Genomic DNA, 13705 nt, shown 5'->3' with positions numbered 1-13705 from the left:
GTATGTTCATGCTCCTGGAACCACTTTGAATATTCACCCTTAGTTCTCGATATTTCTGGAAAGATTAGTATGTTTCCTTAAGTTGAAATCAAAAGCAACTTAGAAAAGCCCTATTTTTTTATATGCTTTTTAGCACTTTTTTGGGTGATGGACAAAGACATGCATTTTTTGGATATTGCAGAATTTTTACTGAACCGCTTCTGATACTCATCACTGAGGAGAGATAAAACCAGTCCTGCTCTTTTAGAATCTGAAGCTGTTATTTTGGCTGAGCCATTCGAACCACCAAGCGAGGCTGTTTGTCCTTTGTGCTGTTCTCTGTTTAACATTTCAGCCTCCTTCCCGCAAGGATGAAGCAGCTCTACCAGGTAGGCCCGTGCGCTCGTGGCGTGCTTGTGCTGCTGAAGCAAACGCCGTCGCCTTCCTTAATTAACCGCGGCTTTTCACCTGCACAGCACGAATACCGCGCGTCCCGAGCGCTGCTTAAGCAAAGGCTTATTTTGGCAAAGACAACTAGCGCTTTGTGGTGACGACACGCCGGGGGAGCACCCTCCCCACCTCGTACCCTTTCCCCGCTGCCGCTCGGGCCGCCCTCCCGCCGGCCGGGGCGGGGCTGGGTTTGAATGTCGCGGCGGGAAGATGGCGGCGGGACCGCCCCGGGCTCTGCCTCCGCCGCAGCCGCGGGGCTTCGCGGCGGCCGCTCCCGCAGGCGGGGGGAGGCCGAGCCGCTCTGCTCCGCCGCTCCCCGGCCGGCCGTGCTGAGCCCCCCGCCTGGCCTCGACCTCTCCCTGCGCAGCAGCGGCTCGGCAGGTACGGCACAGGAGAGCGCAGCCCTTCTCTCCCCTTTTTCTTCCTTCCTTTCTTCCTTTCCCCGCCTTTCCCTCGGTCGTGCAGCGCGGCAGGTCGGGACGTGCTGGGCGAGGGGGAGCGGGGCTGCCCCGTGGGACGCGGCGGCGCTGTTGGAAGGGGCCGGGCGTTCTCCGAGCCTCTCCCGGCCTTTGCCCCGGGAGAGACGCGTTGCCCCGGGGCAGAAGGCCCGACGCTTCGCCCCTGCCTTTCTCCTTCGATCGCAGTGGCTGCAGCTTGTGTTAGCAAGGTGGGGGGCGTAAAAACGTGAATCGAAGGATTTTCCTGCACTAATCACTGTGTAGTTAAGGAAATGTGTGTTCTGTGCACACTTCTGGGGTCGGGCCCGTTTCATCATACGTCGTTTAACGGTGGACCTTATTCTTTTCTTGGCCTCTAGGTGCTGCCATAATACAATAAACAGTGTAGTCTGTACTCTGGTGTACCAGGCAAGGCTTATCTGTGTTGTTAAATTGATTCAAGAATGCATATACAATGCACAAGAAGCATGTACAATATACTTCTATACACGATCTACAAGATGTTATATAAATGTCTTGTATTATACAAACATCTTGTGGTAAGGTGTCATATCAAATGGTCCTGCTGCCAGCCAGAGCTACTTAAAGTGAAGCTTCTAGATGCTATACATACATTTTACCAGCTTATTGTGCTCTTGAATCACGAGAGACATCACGATGTATGCAGCATCAAGTTATAGATAACATCTAAAATCAAGATGTTTATGTAACACCTCGCAATTTCATTTCTTTTGCGATTTTTCTGTAACTTATTAAAGCATTTACATCTCTTGGTCTCTTCTCAAGTCACGCCACACCTCCCTGGTGTGGTTATACAATTTTGTCAATTTCTGCAAACGGAGCTGAGCAAGGCAACCTACACATTTCCACAGGGCAACTCCTCGAAGACAATTCAGTAAGCAGTGCTTGTGTCCGACTGGCCCCCACATTCTGGAAGGGTTTTCTTTCAGAGAAATCTAATAACCAGTGCTTTTAACCAACAGTTTGTATCTTCCTAATTTTGACTGTTTCTTAGCGTTGTTTTAGTAGGTAAAAAAGAGGTTAATGTCAGTGGTATACTTCTGTACATAAATCTTTAAAGTCTCCTAAGGCACAAGTTTCCAAACTCATGTGCAGTTCTAATCTGCAGATATTCTTCAAACAGCAGAATCATGTAATCCTTTACTCATCCCATCTTTTATATGAAGTTCCTTGGTTTTAACATTAGGAAAAAGCTTGAGATTGCATCACCTAGGGGTTTTTGTATGTTTCAGAATCCTAATTCTGCTATATTAGTTACTGGTTTGGATTTGCGTGGCAAGGGAGCACTGTAAGGGTGGCTTTTGTGAGAAGCTGCCAGAAGCTTCCGCTGTGTCCCACTGAGCAAATACCAACCAGATCCAAGAGGGACGTGCCACTGGCCAAGGCTGAGCCCATCAGCCACAATGGTAGCACCCCTGGGATAACATATTTAAGAAGGCAGAAAAAAACCCTTGTGCAATGGCAATTGCAGCCAGAGAGAGAAGTGAGCATATGTGAGAGAAACAGCCCTGCAGACACCAAGGTCAGTGAAGAAGGAGAGGGAGGAGGTACTCCAGGTGCCAGACCTAATGTTCCCTGGCAGCCCATGAAGAAGACCATGGTGAGGCAGGTTGTCCCCATGCAGCCCATGGAGGTCCATGATGGAGCAGAGATCTGCCTGCAGAGGACCCCACACTGAAGTGGGTGGATGCCTGAAGAAGACTATGACCCTGTGGGAAGCCCACATGGACCAGGCTCCTGACAGGACCTGTGGCCCCATGGAGAAAGGAGCCCATGCTGGAGTAGGTTTGCTGGCAGGACTTGTGACCCTCTGGGGGACCTACGCTGGAACAATCCATGAAGAACTGCAGCCTGTGTGAAAGACTCATATTGGAGAAGTTCATAGAGGACTGTCTCCAGTGGGAGGGATGCCACGCTGGAGTAGAGGAAGAGTGTGAGGAGTCCTCCCCTTGAGGAGGAAGGAGTGGCAGAGACAACGTGTGACGAACTGAGTGCAACCCTTGTCCCCCTGCGCTCCCGTGGGGGAGAAAGTAGAGAAAATTGGCAGTAAAGTTGAGCCTGGGAAGAAGGGAAAAGTAAGGGATTGGTGTTTTCAAGATTTTTTTTTTTATTTCTTGTTATCCTATCAAATCCTCTGATTTGATTAGTAATAAATTAAGTTTCCCCAAGTCAAGTGTTTTCTATTATGGTAACTGGTGAGTGATCTCTCTGTCCTTATCTTGAGCTACAAGCCTTTAATTGTATTGTCTCTCCCCTGACCAGTTGAGGAGGGGAGTGGCAGAGAGGCTTTGGGGGCATCTGGTGTCCATCCAGGGTCAGCCCACCACAGTCACAGTTTAGGATAGACAATTAGGATAGACAGTGGTCTGCTCTGAATTCCCCTTGGGAAGCCTGTTCTGCTTTGTGGCATACTGCTGTTCTTTCCCAATGGTGCTTAACTTCTTGTTTAGTATTTTATGGTATTTGGATTACACAAAGTGAAACAAAGCTTTCAGAGCTAAGCTATGTCAATTTTTTTATATATATTTGTGTGGAAGAGAATGAACACACACCAGTGACAGCTAGGCTGGGATTAACCTTAAGGTGGCAGTTGAAATTTTTAGTGTGTTGAGAGTAAAAATGCTGCCTGCTTATTCTGGCTAGTATTGCTGATCCAGCCTGCCCTTATGCTGTCAACAATGGTGGGAAGTTTCCTTTTAGAATTTTTTGAATGCACCAGTAGAAGAATGGGTACAGTAGAGTCAGTACACACAAGTACTTGTTTTTCATCTCGATTTGACAAGGTCTTTCACAAAATGCTGTTATAGGAACTTATATATAGGGAAGACTACTCTGAATCAGAAACCTGTTTTCTGTATCAGATGAGGAAAGGGACAAAGAGCTTGAGTTTTTGCAATGATTGGAAAAAAAGAGGAGAATGAGAGGAAGGAGGCAATATCTGTAGCCAGCATAAAATTGTCTAAGGTTACAAAGACAAAAAATAATCAGCAAGCAACTTAATTAAGCTAGAGGAACTGGCAGTGTTGTGAAGATACTAATCAGATAAACTGAAATATGATACACTGTGGAAACACTGTTGCTTGTTTGATTTATGTTGTGTATTTCATTTATCTGTAAAGCAAGGAAAAAGACAGGGTGGTTCTGTAATCTGAGGATTATCAGTAGCAGTGATTTAAAAGGGAAATGGTATGGATAGGGATAAGATGGCAAATACATTGTAATGCTGTTATATTAATCAGTGCTGAAGCTCTATTTGAGTGGATATTTGGTAATGGCTGCTCTGTCTCAAAAACAAATACGGGAGCAAGAGTTTGGCGAAGAAATTAATTAAATGTGGATAATCTTATAGGAGGAAAAGTTGAAAAAAAGAGATAAGAGTAATGGTGAAACATCCATAGGAAATATTGAAAAATATAGGTCACATAGTTTATTGTCTTTTCTTGTAATATAGGATTTTGTAGAGAAGTTTGACATTTAGGTGTATAACCTACATGACCTCAGACTCAAGGATGATACTTGACTTTTAAAATTTTTCTCCTCCCAAAGGTCAATATCAGCAGGTAAATGTTCCTGAAGACCAAGCAGACAAGTTGCTCCTTGCAAGCTGGGGTCTTCCCAAAGCAGTTCTGGAAAAATACCACAGTCTGGGAGTAGTACAGATGTTTGAATGGCAAGCAGAATGCCTAATGCTTGGAAAAGTTCTGGAAGGGAGGAACCTAGTTTACTCAGGTATGCAAACATCCGACAAAACCAGTCCCTCCTAACTTCTCCACTGCCATTTACAAGAACATGTTGGTGCTGAAGGATTCTGATTGGGCAGATAGAAAAGTCAAGATCCTCTTTTTTTCTGGAGACATCCCATTAAGATCTGTCCCATTGCTGTACCTCAAACCTGGCTTAATGGTCTCTTTTCCAATGTGAGGAGAGACTTTTTTCCCCTTTTTCCCTGTTAAAGTTCCTTTAGAAACTGATAATTAGGAATCAGATAATGTTAATTTCTTTAAAATTATAGGCTATGTCAACCAGAAACTGAATTATAATAACAATGGTAGATAGAAATACTTTTGAGAATGTTATTTACTATCTGTTTTTTTCAGTCCCTTTGTCGTTTCTCTTCACATAACGTATGGGGGCTGTGTGTGTGCAGAAGGAGAAGTAGGACTGGTGAACTAGAAATCTGTGGGAAATTACAATTGGTTGCCTATTTTTCTTGGGAAAAAGTTTCCAGAGCAGCTCTGGGAAGATGAAGAACTTAGAAGGGAGGCGGGTAATTTTTAGTCTTCTTGACTCTTTATAGAGTTGACTGCAAATGTGGTTGTGATTGTGGGTGGGAGACATCAACTGAAGAGTTCCATCCTAGGTTCTCCAGTGACTGCTTTCTATACTAGGTTTGTGATGCTTGTTTGTTGGATTTCTTTTTTAAACTTTAAAAATTAATTAAATTTTTTTTTTTTTCAAGCTCCTACCAGTGCTGGAAAGACTCTTGTTGCAGAATTGCTTATTTTGAAGCGAGTCCTGGAGACTCGTAAGAAAGCTCTTCTCATCCTTCCCTTTGTTTCTGTGGCCAAGGAGAAGAAATGTTATCTACAGGTAAGCAGCATTCAAGGAGGTAAATTTATGGGTAGTAGTTGTTGGGTCACATTATTTAAACAAAATGCAAAAGCATGGATTTGGAGGGAAAAAAATTCAGAATCGTTTCAGAAAGGATTTATAGATAATTTAAGGTTTTCTCTAGGTTGAGATGAAAAAATGAAAGTTTTAGCCAGAAAGGGAACTTGAAAAAATTTTATGGAGTCGATTAAAACATTTTATTTCAGCATTGACTTTTAAAGCATTGTTGCTTGCATTTATTCACAGATTTTATGATATACAAACTTTAAAGGAAGTTTCTAATTAGAGATTGTGTCAGAAAAACTACAAAGGGAAAGTGTTAACATTATCTGAAAGGATAAAAAGATATTTTAGCTTTCCTTGGGGTGTTCCACCACAATTTTGTGCCTTTGATTTCACTTTGGCTTCTTCACTCCAGGTATTTAAAAAATGAAATTACAGCAGGATCAGTCTTTTTAAAACATAAATATTTTTTCTCGGAAGGGTTTCAAACATTGTTTCCATTAGGTAACAACAGTGACTAAAGCCAAATCCAAATCCATCAAGGATTTTTGTTATGGTTTGTGGCATTTAGCACATTGTTGTTCGGTAATCAACTGAGATTGTATCTTAACCTTGCAAATTGCTAGGAAGTCCTACAAACTGAGTGCAAAAGCTACTTTGTAGCAACTGATAATGGAGACAAGTTTTTGCTTTAATCTTGTAAAGCTGGAGGATTATCAATGCTGTGTTGTACTACTCCTGGCCTAAGGTTTGGCCGTAGCTGCACGTATTTGAAATCATACGGTATCCTACCCGTGAGGTCCAAACATTTGTACCTTTTGTTAATGCTATGTGTGATGTGCCAAAGCTTTGGCACTGCAGTAATGAGCCCTGGAAGAAAATAAGTTGTTTCTTGGCTTTGTGTCATCGTTGTATTTGGGGTTACACATTTGGCTTTCGCCCAAGATTTGTCAAGAGGAAGGCTTCTTCGTGCATAACCCACTTGTATTATAAACTGCTGCACTGTGTGTTCTCCAACATTTTTAATATGAAATCTTTTTATACAAAACAGTAGTCCATAGCTTTTACTCAGTTATGTACCATTTATCTCACAATGTGTACTCTGTGGCTTCTCTTTTGGAAATAAAAAATGACAGTGGAAAAAAGAAGTATCAGTAACTGGCTGAGCTATGGCTTTAATCTGATTAGTAGGCATTAACACTACTAGAAATTGTAAGTGTAGAATGCAGGCTTTTATGTGATTCCAGTAGGCATTAGTCAAAATTCAGAGTTGTAACCTTGACATGACGTTCTGTATCTTTGGAAAACAGTCCCTGTTTCAGGAGGTGGATGTGACAGTTGGAGGCTACATGGGAAGCATGTCTCCGGCTGGACGTTTCTCTGCTCTGGATGTTGCTGTCTGCACCATCGAGAAAGCCAATGGACTAATCAATAGGCTAATAGAAGAAAACAGAATGGACTCACTGGGTAAAATACCAAGGCTTGACCATTGTGGGGATGAGGTTTATTACGTATTCTGAGTATATGTAAAATCATGGCATGCTTTGAATTTGTTCAGTTATGTATTTGACAGACATACCATACAGGAAAATTGAGCAATTTTCTTCTTCCAGAGCACCTCTGATTTGGATTTGGGAGGGCAGTCAGCATTATTCCATGTAGCTCAGCATCTGGGATGAGTATGTAGAAGCTGCAGGTTTTAGTTTGTCTGACATGGTTGAGAGTCCATGGACAGTGATTAGTTGCAGTAAGCAGTGATTCCCATTGCTAGAAAACATCTAATTAATAAAATTGAATTAAAGGTCTGAGATATGTTTGAGTTCAGGAATGTATTGTTTGTTTGTTTTGGACAGAAATTGTGGAATTTATGATCTATCTTCATTTAGCTCAAGGAAGAGAAAAGATTATGTTTCGTGCTCATCCGGATCCAGATAAGCAGAATGAATAGGGCTCCTGTGGATAGGCATGGTGACTAGGAGGGCTGTGGCATTAATTTCTGTCTTGTAGTTAGCTCAAAAGCCCTCTGTCCTTGTAACACTGCTTCTGGGTCACTGTGGCCCTGATGGCCACTAGATAAGGTTAGTATTCATTTAGTATTTGGGAGGAGATATAAAACCTGAAGAAGCCCAGTGTTTCCAGTGAGCACTTGGAGAGAGATATGCTTTCCTAGTCTAATCAGAAGTTTGTTCTTCTTTTTGTTTCTCTACTCAATAAAGCTATATCCAGTTATGCTTTATACAGTAATCCTCCCTATCTTCACTCTGTCCTGTAACATAGCTGGTTGCTATTTTAAGAATACAAAAATTGGAAAAATAGCTGAGTATCAAACTGCTCTGAGACCTCCACCTTTGAAACTGCTGTTCTGTGTGCATCTGGTATCATAATATTCTGCTGCACTGTATACCAGAAGATTTTTTTAAAGGGAGAAAAAGGGAAATAAAGCCTTTCAGGATTTTTTAGAGTGTGAGATCATGGGATAACACATTCACACCTGGATCTGTAGGGGCTGAATCACCATGAATGCTTTAGAAACTGCCAGTGGGCTGGAAGATGAGTGGGTGACTGTTGTGCTGCATTTTAAGCTCATTCAAACTGAGGCTCCTGCAGTCCAGCTCAGTTCTTGAATGTACATCTTCATCCTTGCACTTGTAAGAGAATGGTGATCATGCAGTTAGTTATTTCGATATATGACTACTTAGTTTAGGGGTTTTTGCTTGTTTAAAATGGGGTTAATTTGATCCTAGGTCACCACACTGTACAAGCTCTACCGCCAGCACAAGGCAGATAGCAGGGTCAGGATAACCATCTTGATGTTGGCTTGGGTGTCTTGGAAGCATGCTCAGTGTACTAAAATGTGCCAAATTCCTTTAGCTGGGACCTCCGTTTCATCCCTACATTTTGTTGTGGTTTCTAAGATGAATGTACCTGAGACGAGTCATTTAAGTGTAAGCAGCCAAATGATTACAAGATTTGACTTTGAATATGTACCCTTAATACCAATAACTCCTTAAAGCATCATGTTTTAATTTTACCATTTGAAAACACCTCTACTGCAACCATCCATTTCCCTTGTGCCCCAGTACGGCCATATAATGGAAATAAATGTAAAAATGTGTTCTGTTTTTTTTCTTTTTTTTTTCTTTGTATGCTTCTTTGACATCAATTTTTGAATTAGTTTGATTTTAGAAAATCATCTTTATGTAAGAAATGGACAAATTTTCTGTTTGAAGATAAATTTTCATAAAAGCTGTAAAATATGGGCATGAACTGAAAATGCCAGTTTAACTGTCACCTAAAGCACACTTGTCTGAAACTGCAAGATTGTACCTTGTCTTCTAATTAATTCTAAATTTAGACTGGTTGGTAACAAGAGTGTTTTATCTTTTGAGATGAGTTATTGGGAGATGACTGCAATCTTGGCTGGATTCCATCTCAAGCTTGAGCTATTCCTTTTGTCGATGTCAACCCTGTGCTGATAGCTCACAGCTATATAGCTGATAGCTTTGGAAATTGTTGAGAGAAACTCAAATCTGCCTGCCAGAGCTCTTTTTGCTGTATGAAGCAGTTAAATGCAATGTTGTGTTGCTAATTATTGTGTAACATGTCAGTTTTGAACATCCAGGTACACAGGAGATGATATTCCTCTTGTTGTTCAGCCTCTTGACACTGATGCTGAAGAAATTTTTGGGAAAGTAGTTAGAGAAAAATCTGCTGCTTTCTCAGTGTGTCAGCTGGGAATGGATTTTTTATGTGCTGTTATGGTACTTGTTTCTTTTCTTAGTTTAAACTTGAAATGAAAAAGTTACCAGTTTAATTGTACTAAAAAAACCCCAAACAAAATACCAAATCCTCCCTCCTTGTTATTCAGAACTTTTTAGTTTTAAACAGGATGGGGACTTAAAGCAGCCTAGTTATTCTCCAGTAAACGTCTGATAGCTCTCATGTACTTTTTAGGAGTTTTTTTCTCAATGGTCTTCTAGGGACACACCTAATTTGCAGACAGAAAAGGAGGCTGAGGCGAGACTCATTTTCAGTAGCAATGTAGTATGACAAAGTTCTGGCCCTGCTTGCCAGAACTTCCTAAACTTGTAAAGTAGAAAACACCATTGCATGCCGGGGCCTGAAGTCCTCCTTGGCTGCAATTTCATTTTAAGAAGGGGATAGCTTTGTGAAAAATACCAGTTGCCTGTTTGCTCCTGCTGTGTTATCCCAGTGGGTGTGTTCTGAGTGCTGCCTGAATAGGGGAGAGCACTCGTGCACATGTGACAGTCAGGTCTCACCAGCTTGCAGGCTGCCAGGGCAGTACAGTACACAGGTTTAATGTCTGAGTATACATTATAGCTGAGTAGCAGCAGAAGGTATAAAACAAGTGGCCCGTGCAAAAAATAGCGGCATTCCCTGTGCTTTGGCCTGTAGGTACCACTAGTGTTCTATGCTTCATCTCAAGAAGTAAAATGTGCTGCTGCTTGGCACAAAGACTGGAAAGGTAACTTGTATGGATTTTACTTCAGTAGATATCTGATTAAACTGTCCTGTCTCAGCTTCTGGAAGAATTCAGACAGATTGTTGTATGGGGAAGCAGGAAGAAGCTTTTTGTGGAAGCTGAATAAATGCATATTTGGTGACCAATGAATTACCACTTTTTGCAAGAGAACACCGAATAGAGGAAGTGCAGGAAGAGAGGGGAGCTGGATGGGTGGGAGTTTGTAAAAGAGGCTGATGAAGCAGTGCAGCACTCTTTTCTAACTTAAGTGGCTTGAAAGAGAAGGAGGGAGAAAACAGACGGAGAGAAAAGGAACATATGTGGGAAGGAGAGAAAAAAAATAAGAAGGAAAACCAGCATTGAAACAGATAATATAAGGTCACATTTGCCCTTAAGCTCCTGCTATTTTATACCAGAAAGATATTACATAGCTGCACCAAAGAGGAAAAAAAAATTTCCAGCAGCAGGACTAATGAAGCGTGGTGTCCTCTATGCCCTGCTTTTTTTGGTTTAACCTTCCTTTATCCAATTCCATCCTGGATGGAATCTTGGGACCCTGTCAGCTGGCCAGAAATGGTACATACCACTGCTGGAATGTGTGCAGGAGGGGCACTGGGTGCCTTAGTTGTAGTGCTTCTATGTTTTCTCCTCAGGGCAGACCGTAGTCTGGTCTGTTGTCTCCAGCTGCTAATATTCAGAAAGCTTTTTAGACATTATGCTTTTAGATATTTTACACATCTTAAAAATTTGATGGAGGCAGTTAATAGATTAAAAAGTCATTTGCAAGAGGTAGGATGACAACAAAGCTGTCACATAAGAATATTTTTTCATTACAAAGCCAAAGCTAGATAGTAGGGCTCATTCAGGTTTGGTTCATGAAAGACAATGTAATAGGAAGCAGACTATGCCAGTTTAATTACATCTGCTCCTGGTTTTTTTTCTGACATTACTGTATTAGTAAGAAATAATGTTTTTAACAAAGATAGTGATGTCAGCAAAGCTTTTGACTTGCTCATTTTGGTGCTGGAATTTTTGTTTCCAGATAATCTGAAGCCTGGGAGTTTTTACTTGTAGAGACGTTGCAGTACAGATGCTGCAATACTGTTTTGTGTGGTGGCTAGACTAGCAACCTATTTATTTTTCTTTTTTAAAAGCTGATTGTGTGCATGTGTGTGGTTGGGGGTGTGTGTGAAACAATGTCATGACATTGGTTGCGATTTGTCTCAGTGGCAGAAGGAAGCTGTAGTGGTATTGGTAAGCACAGCTGGATTTGTGAATATAAATTTCAGGTTTTGTGGAATGTGAAAGGACTGGGGCTATCTGTTCTTAGTGTGGAGGTTGGTCAAATATAACGTGAGTGCTTTTCTTTATCAGGAGTGGTGGTTGTGGACGAGTTGCACATGCTGGGAGACTCTCATCGAGGATATCTGCTGGAACTTCTCCTGACCAAAGTCAGATATGTTACAGAGAAGGTAGCAAAACGGTGGGTAGACCAGGATGTTTGTCTTTTAATGCTAAATTATGGATGACTCTAAATATTTTGTTCTCTGGGTGATTGGAAATTTGGGTTAGCTCCAGGGTTTTTACGATAGTGATGACCTAGACTATTTTGGTTATTAAGATCTCATCATATCACCTCTCAGGGGCCTGCCATTATAGTCAAAACCTCTTTTCCTCATGGTTTTCAATTTATGTGCTACCATGGGATTTATTCTCTCAGGAAAAGAAATAAGGCTGAAGCTTTCATTTACTTCTTTAGCCTATTTAAGTTTTTTTTAAAAACTTTGGATTTTTTTAGAACAGTTATGCTAGCAGATTTTTTCGGTGTTTCATGGAATGGAGTATTTATCCTTCAGAAATGTTCAGGTATTGTGGAAGAGTGGGCATATTGTTAGCTTGTACATGGTGAATTGGTCAGAAAGCTTAAGAGGATGTGCCAGTAGTCTGCTTAGTTAGCACTGCTCAGGACAAACTCTGGTTTTGCTTATAAAATGCGATAGCCTAGTGATTGCATGGTTTCTTGCCTTTAGCACAACTGATTGGACACTGGGGAACAGATTAAATGTTTCAGAAGAGCTTTAGAGGCTTTTAAGAGTTCAGTACCTAGATCCTCAGCAGCAAACTGTCCAGCAGTTCCATAGTGCCCAAACACAAACAAAGGCAAATGGAGGAGAAGGTCTAACCTTCTTAATCTGCAAGGCTTTTGCAGACCCAGCTAAAATTCTGTAGCATATTTTTCTCCTCCTCAGTCAAATAGTGTGTTGTGGAGCTGGAACTTTTTTGATCCTTGAAGGTCAAAAGTTGCTTTAGGAAAAAAAAGGGTCTCAGGTTGCTGTAGGGGCAAAAATCTGCAACCTTGATGGCCAAGCTGTACTAGCAAATGCTTGAAGGGCTTGGATTAGAGAGTCTACCCCTCCCCATCTTCCTTATTTCTGTCTCATCAGTGACTGGTTCTTTATACTATGGCTTCTGGGTTATCTTGTTTCTTTGCCAAGTGTTACAACCGACCTCTGAAGGCGAGGTCTTCTAAAAAGATTGTCTGTTTCTGAGCTCATATTGATTTGTCAGACCTTTTATTTTTTAAAGTCTCAATTTATGGCTCAGTGCAATGCAAATGAGTAGTTTTCAAACGTAAGCATAGGAGCATTAAAAAAACCCCAAAACTATTGTGTGGATGTAAAAGCCTGAATTAAAATCTACATTTGGGTATCTAAATTAACAGTTTGTGTTTTCTGGCCTGTTAGGAGTCCATTACTTCTCACTGCCTTTAATGGAAGCTGCTATTCAGCACTTTAAGAACTGAAGCTACTTGCATTTTTGCTGAATTTAGGGCTTTGGTTCCCAGATTTAGGAAGACCTTAGTTTAGTATTATTTGTGTTGAAATGGAAACAAAGAGAAGTGTTTTAATTAAGGCATTTAAGCTTAGAAGATTGCAGTGGAGATTAAGCTATTCCTTTATTTCCATGTTTTTGTTAGTGTCAAGGAACTGGTTGATTTATGTATTTGTTTTCAGTTTCTCCAAATAAGCAGTCATTTATGTCTGTTGTTACCTAAAGAAGGTTGAGGTTTAGGTTCAAAATGATAAAAAGTTGAATTATCTTTTTATTAATGCATAACATTGTGTTTGCTAAGAGTAGAGTACGGCTTGTTTCTTTGTCAAAAAGTTAAAAAAAGTAGCTTTGCATTTTAGAGTCTGGAAGGAAGTAGATTGAGTTAGTTTTTCTGAATTCTGTTTTCCAGAACAGTAGCGAGTGTTGTCACTAACTTTTGTTTTCTTTTAACCACTTCCAGAGAGGTGAAGATGACCAGTCCTGGTTTTGGTGGGATACAGATAGTAGGCATGAGTGCTACTCTCCCTAATTTGGGACTCCTAGCCTCGTGGTTAGATGCAGAGCTATACTGTACAGATTTTCGCCCTGTGCCCCTCAAGGAGTGGGTGAAAATTGGCAGCAACATATATGACTCCTCCATGAATTTAGTGCGAGAATTCCAGCCCAAGCTTCAACTGAAGGTAACAAAACTCTGAGCAGTGGCTTTGGGATGACACCTTTTGTAATGCTGAAGTTAAAAAGACATCTCTTGGTATGTTTTTAGTTTCTTTTTAAATAGATGACATTCCTGTCTTCATTGTTTACTTCATAGATTATATGCTCCAACTTAGAACAAAACTGTTCTTTTTGTCTTCTGCTGACTTAAACA

At 41.1% G+C, this 13705-nt stretch overlaps 1 protein-coding gene across 4 annotated transcripts in view; it reads left to right on the top strand.

Moving 5' to 3' along the window:
* Positions 1–420: 420 nt before the first annotated feature.
* POLQ (DNA polymerase theta) overlaps positions 421–13705 on the top strand; it is a 53157-nt gene continuing 39872 nt past the window's right edge. Inside the window, exons 1-6 of one of the 4 annotated variants that reach the window (XM_064644483.1) lie at positions 421–810; positions 4455–4637; positions 5368–5498; positions 6833–6989; positions 11380–11488; positions 13298–13517. In XM_064644483.1, coding sequence (XP_064500553.1) covers positions 624–810; positions 4455–4637; positions 5368–5498; positions 6833–6989; positions 11380–11488; positions 13298–13517 — 987 coding nt within the window. In that variant the 5' untranslated portion in view covers positions 421–623. The remainder of the gene's footprint in view (positions 811–4454; positions 4638–5367; positions 5499–6832; positions 6990–11379; positions 11489–13297; positions 13518–13705) is intronic. The other 3 variants (XM_064644482.1, XM_064644481.1, XM_064644480.1) reach the window with 3 other exon arrangements.

The sequence above is a fragment of the Pseudopipra pipra genome, chromosome 2, assembly GCF_036250125.1.
Source record: "Pseudopipra pipra isolate bDixPip1 chromosome 2, bDixPip1.hap1, whole genome shotgun sequence".
NCBI lineage: Eukaryota > Metazoa > Chordata > Aves > Passeriformes > Pipridae > Pseudopipra > Pseudopipra pipra.
This window is presented reverse-complemented; position numbering and strand designations above follow the sequence as displayed.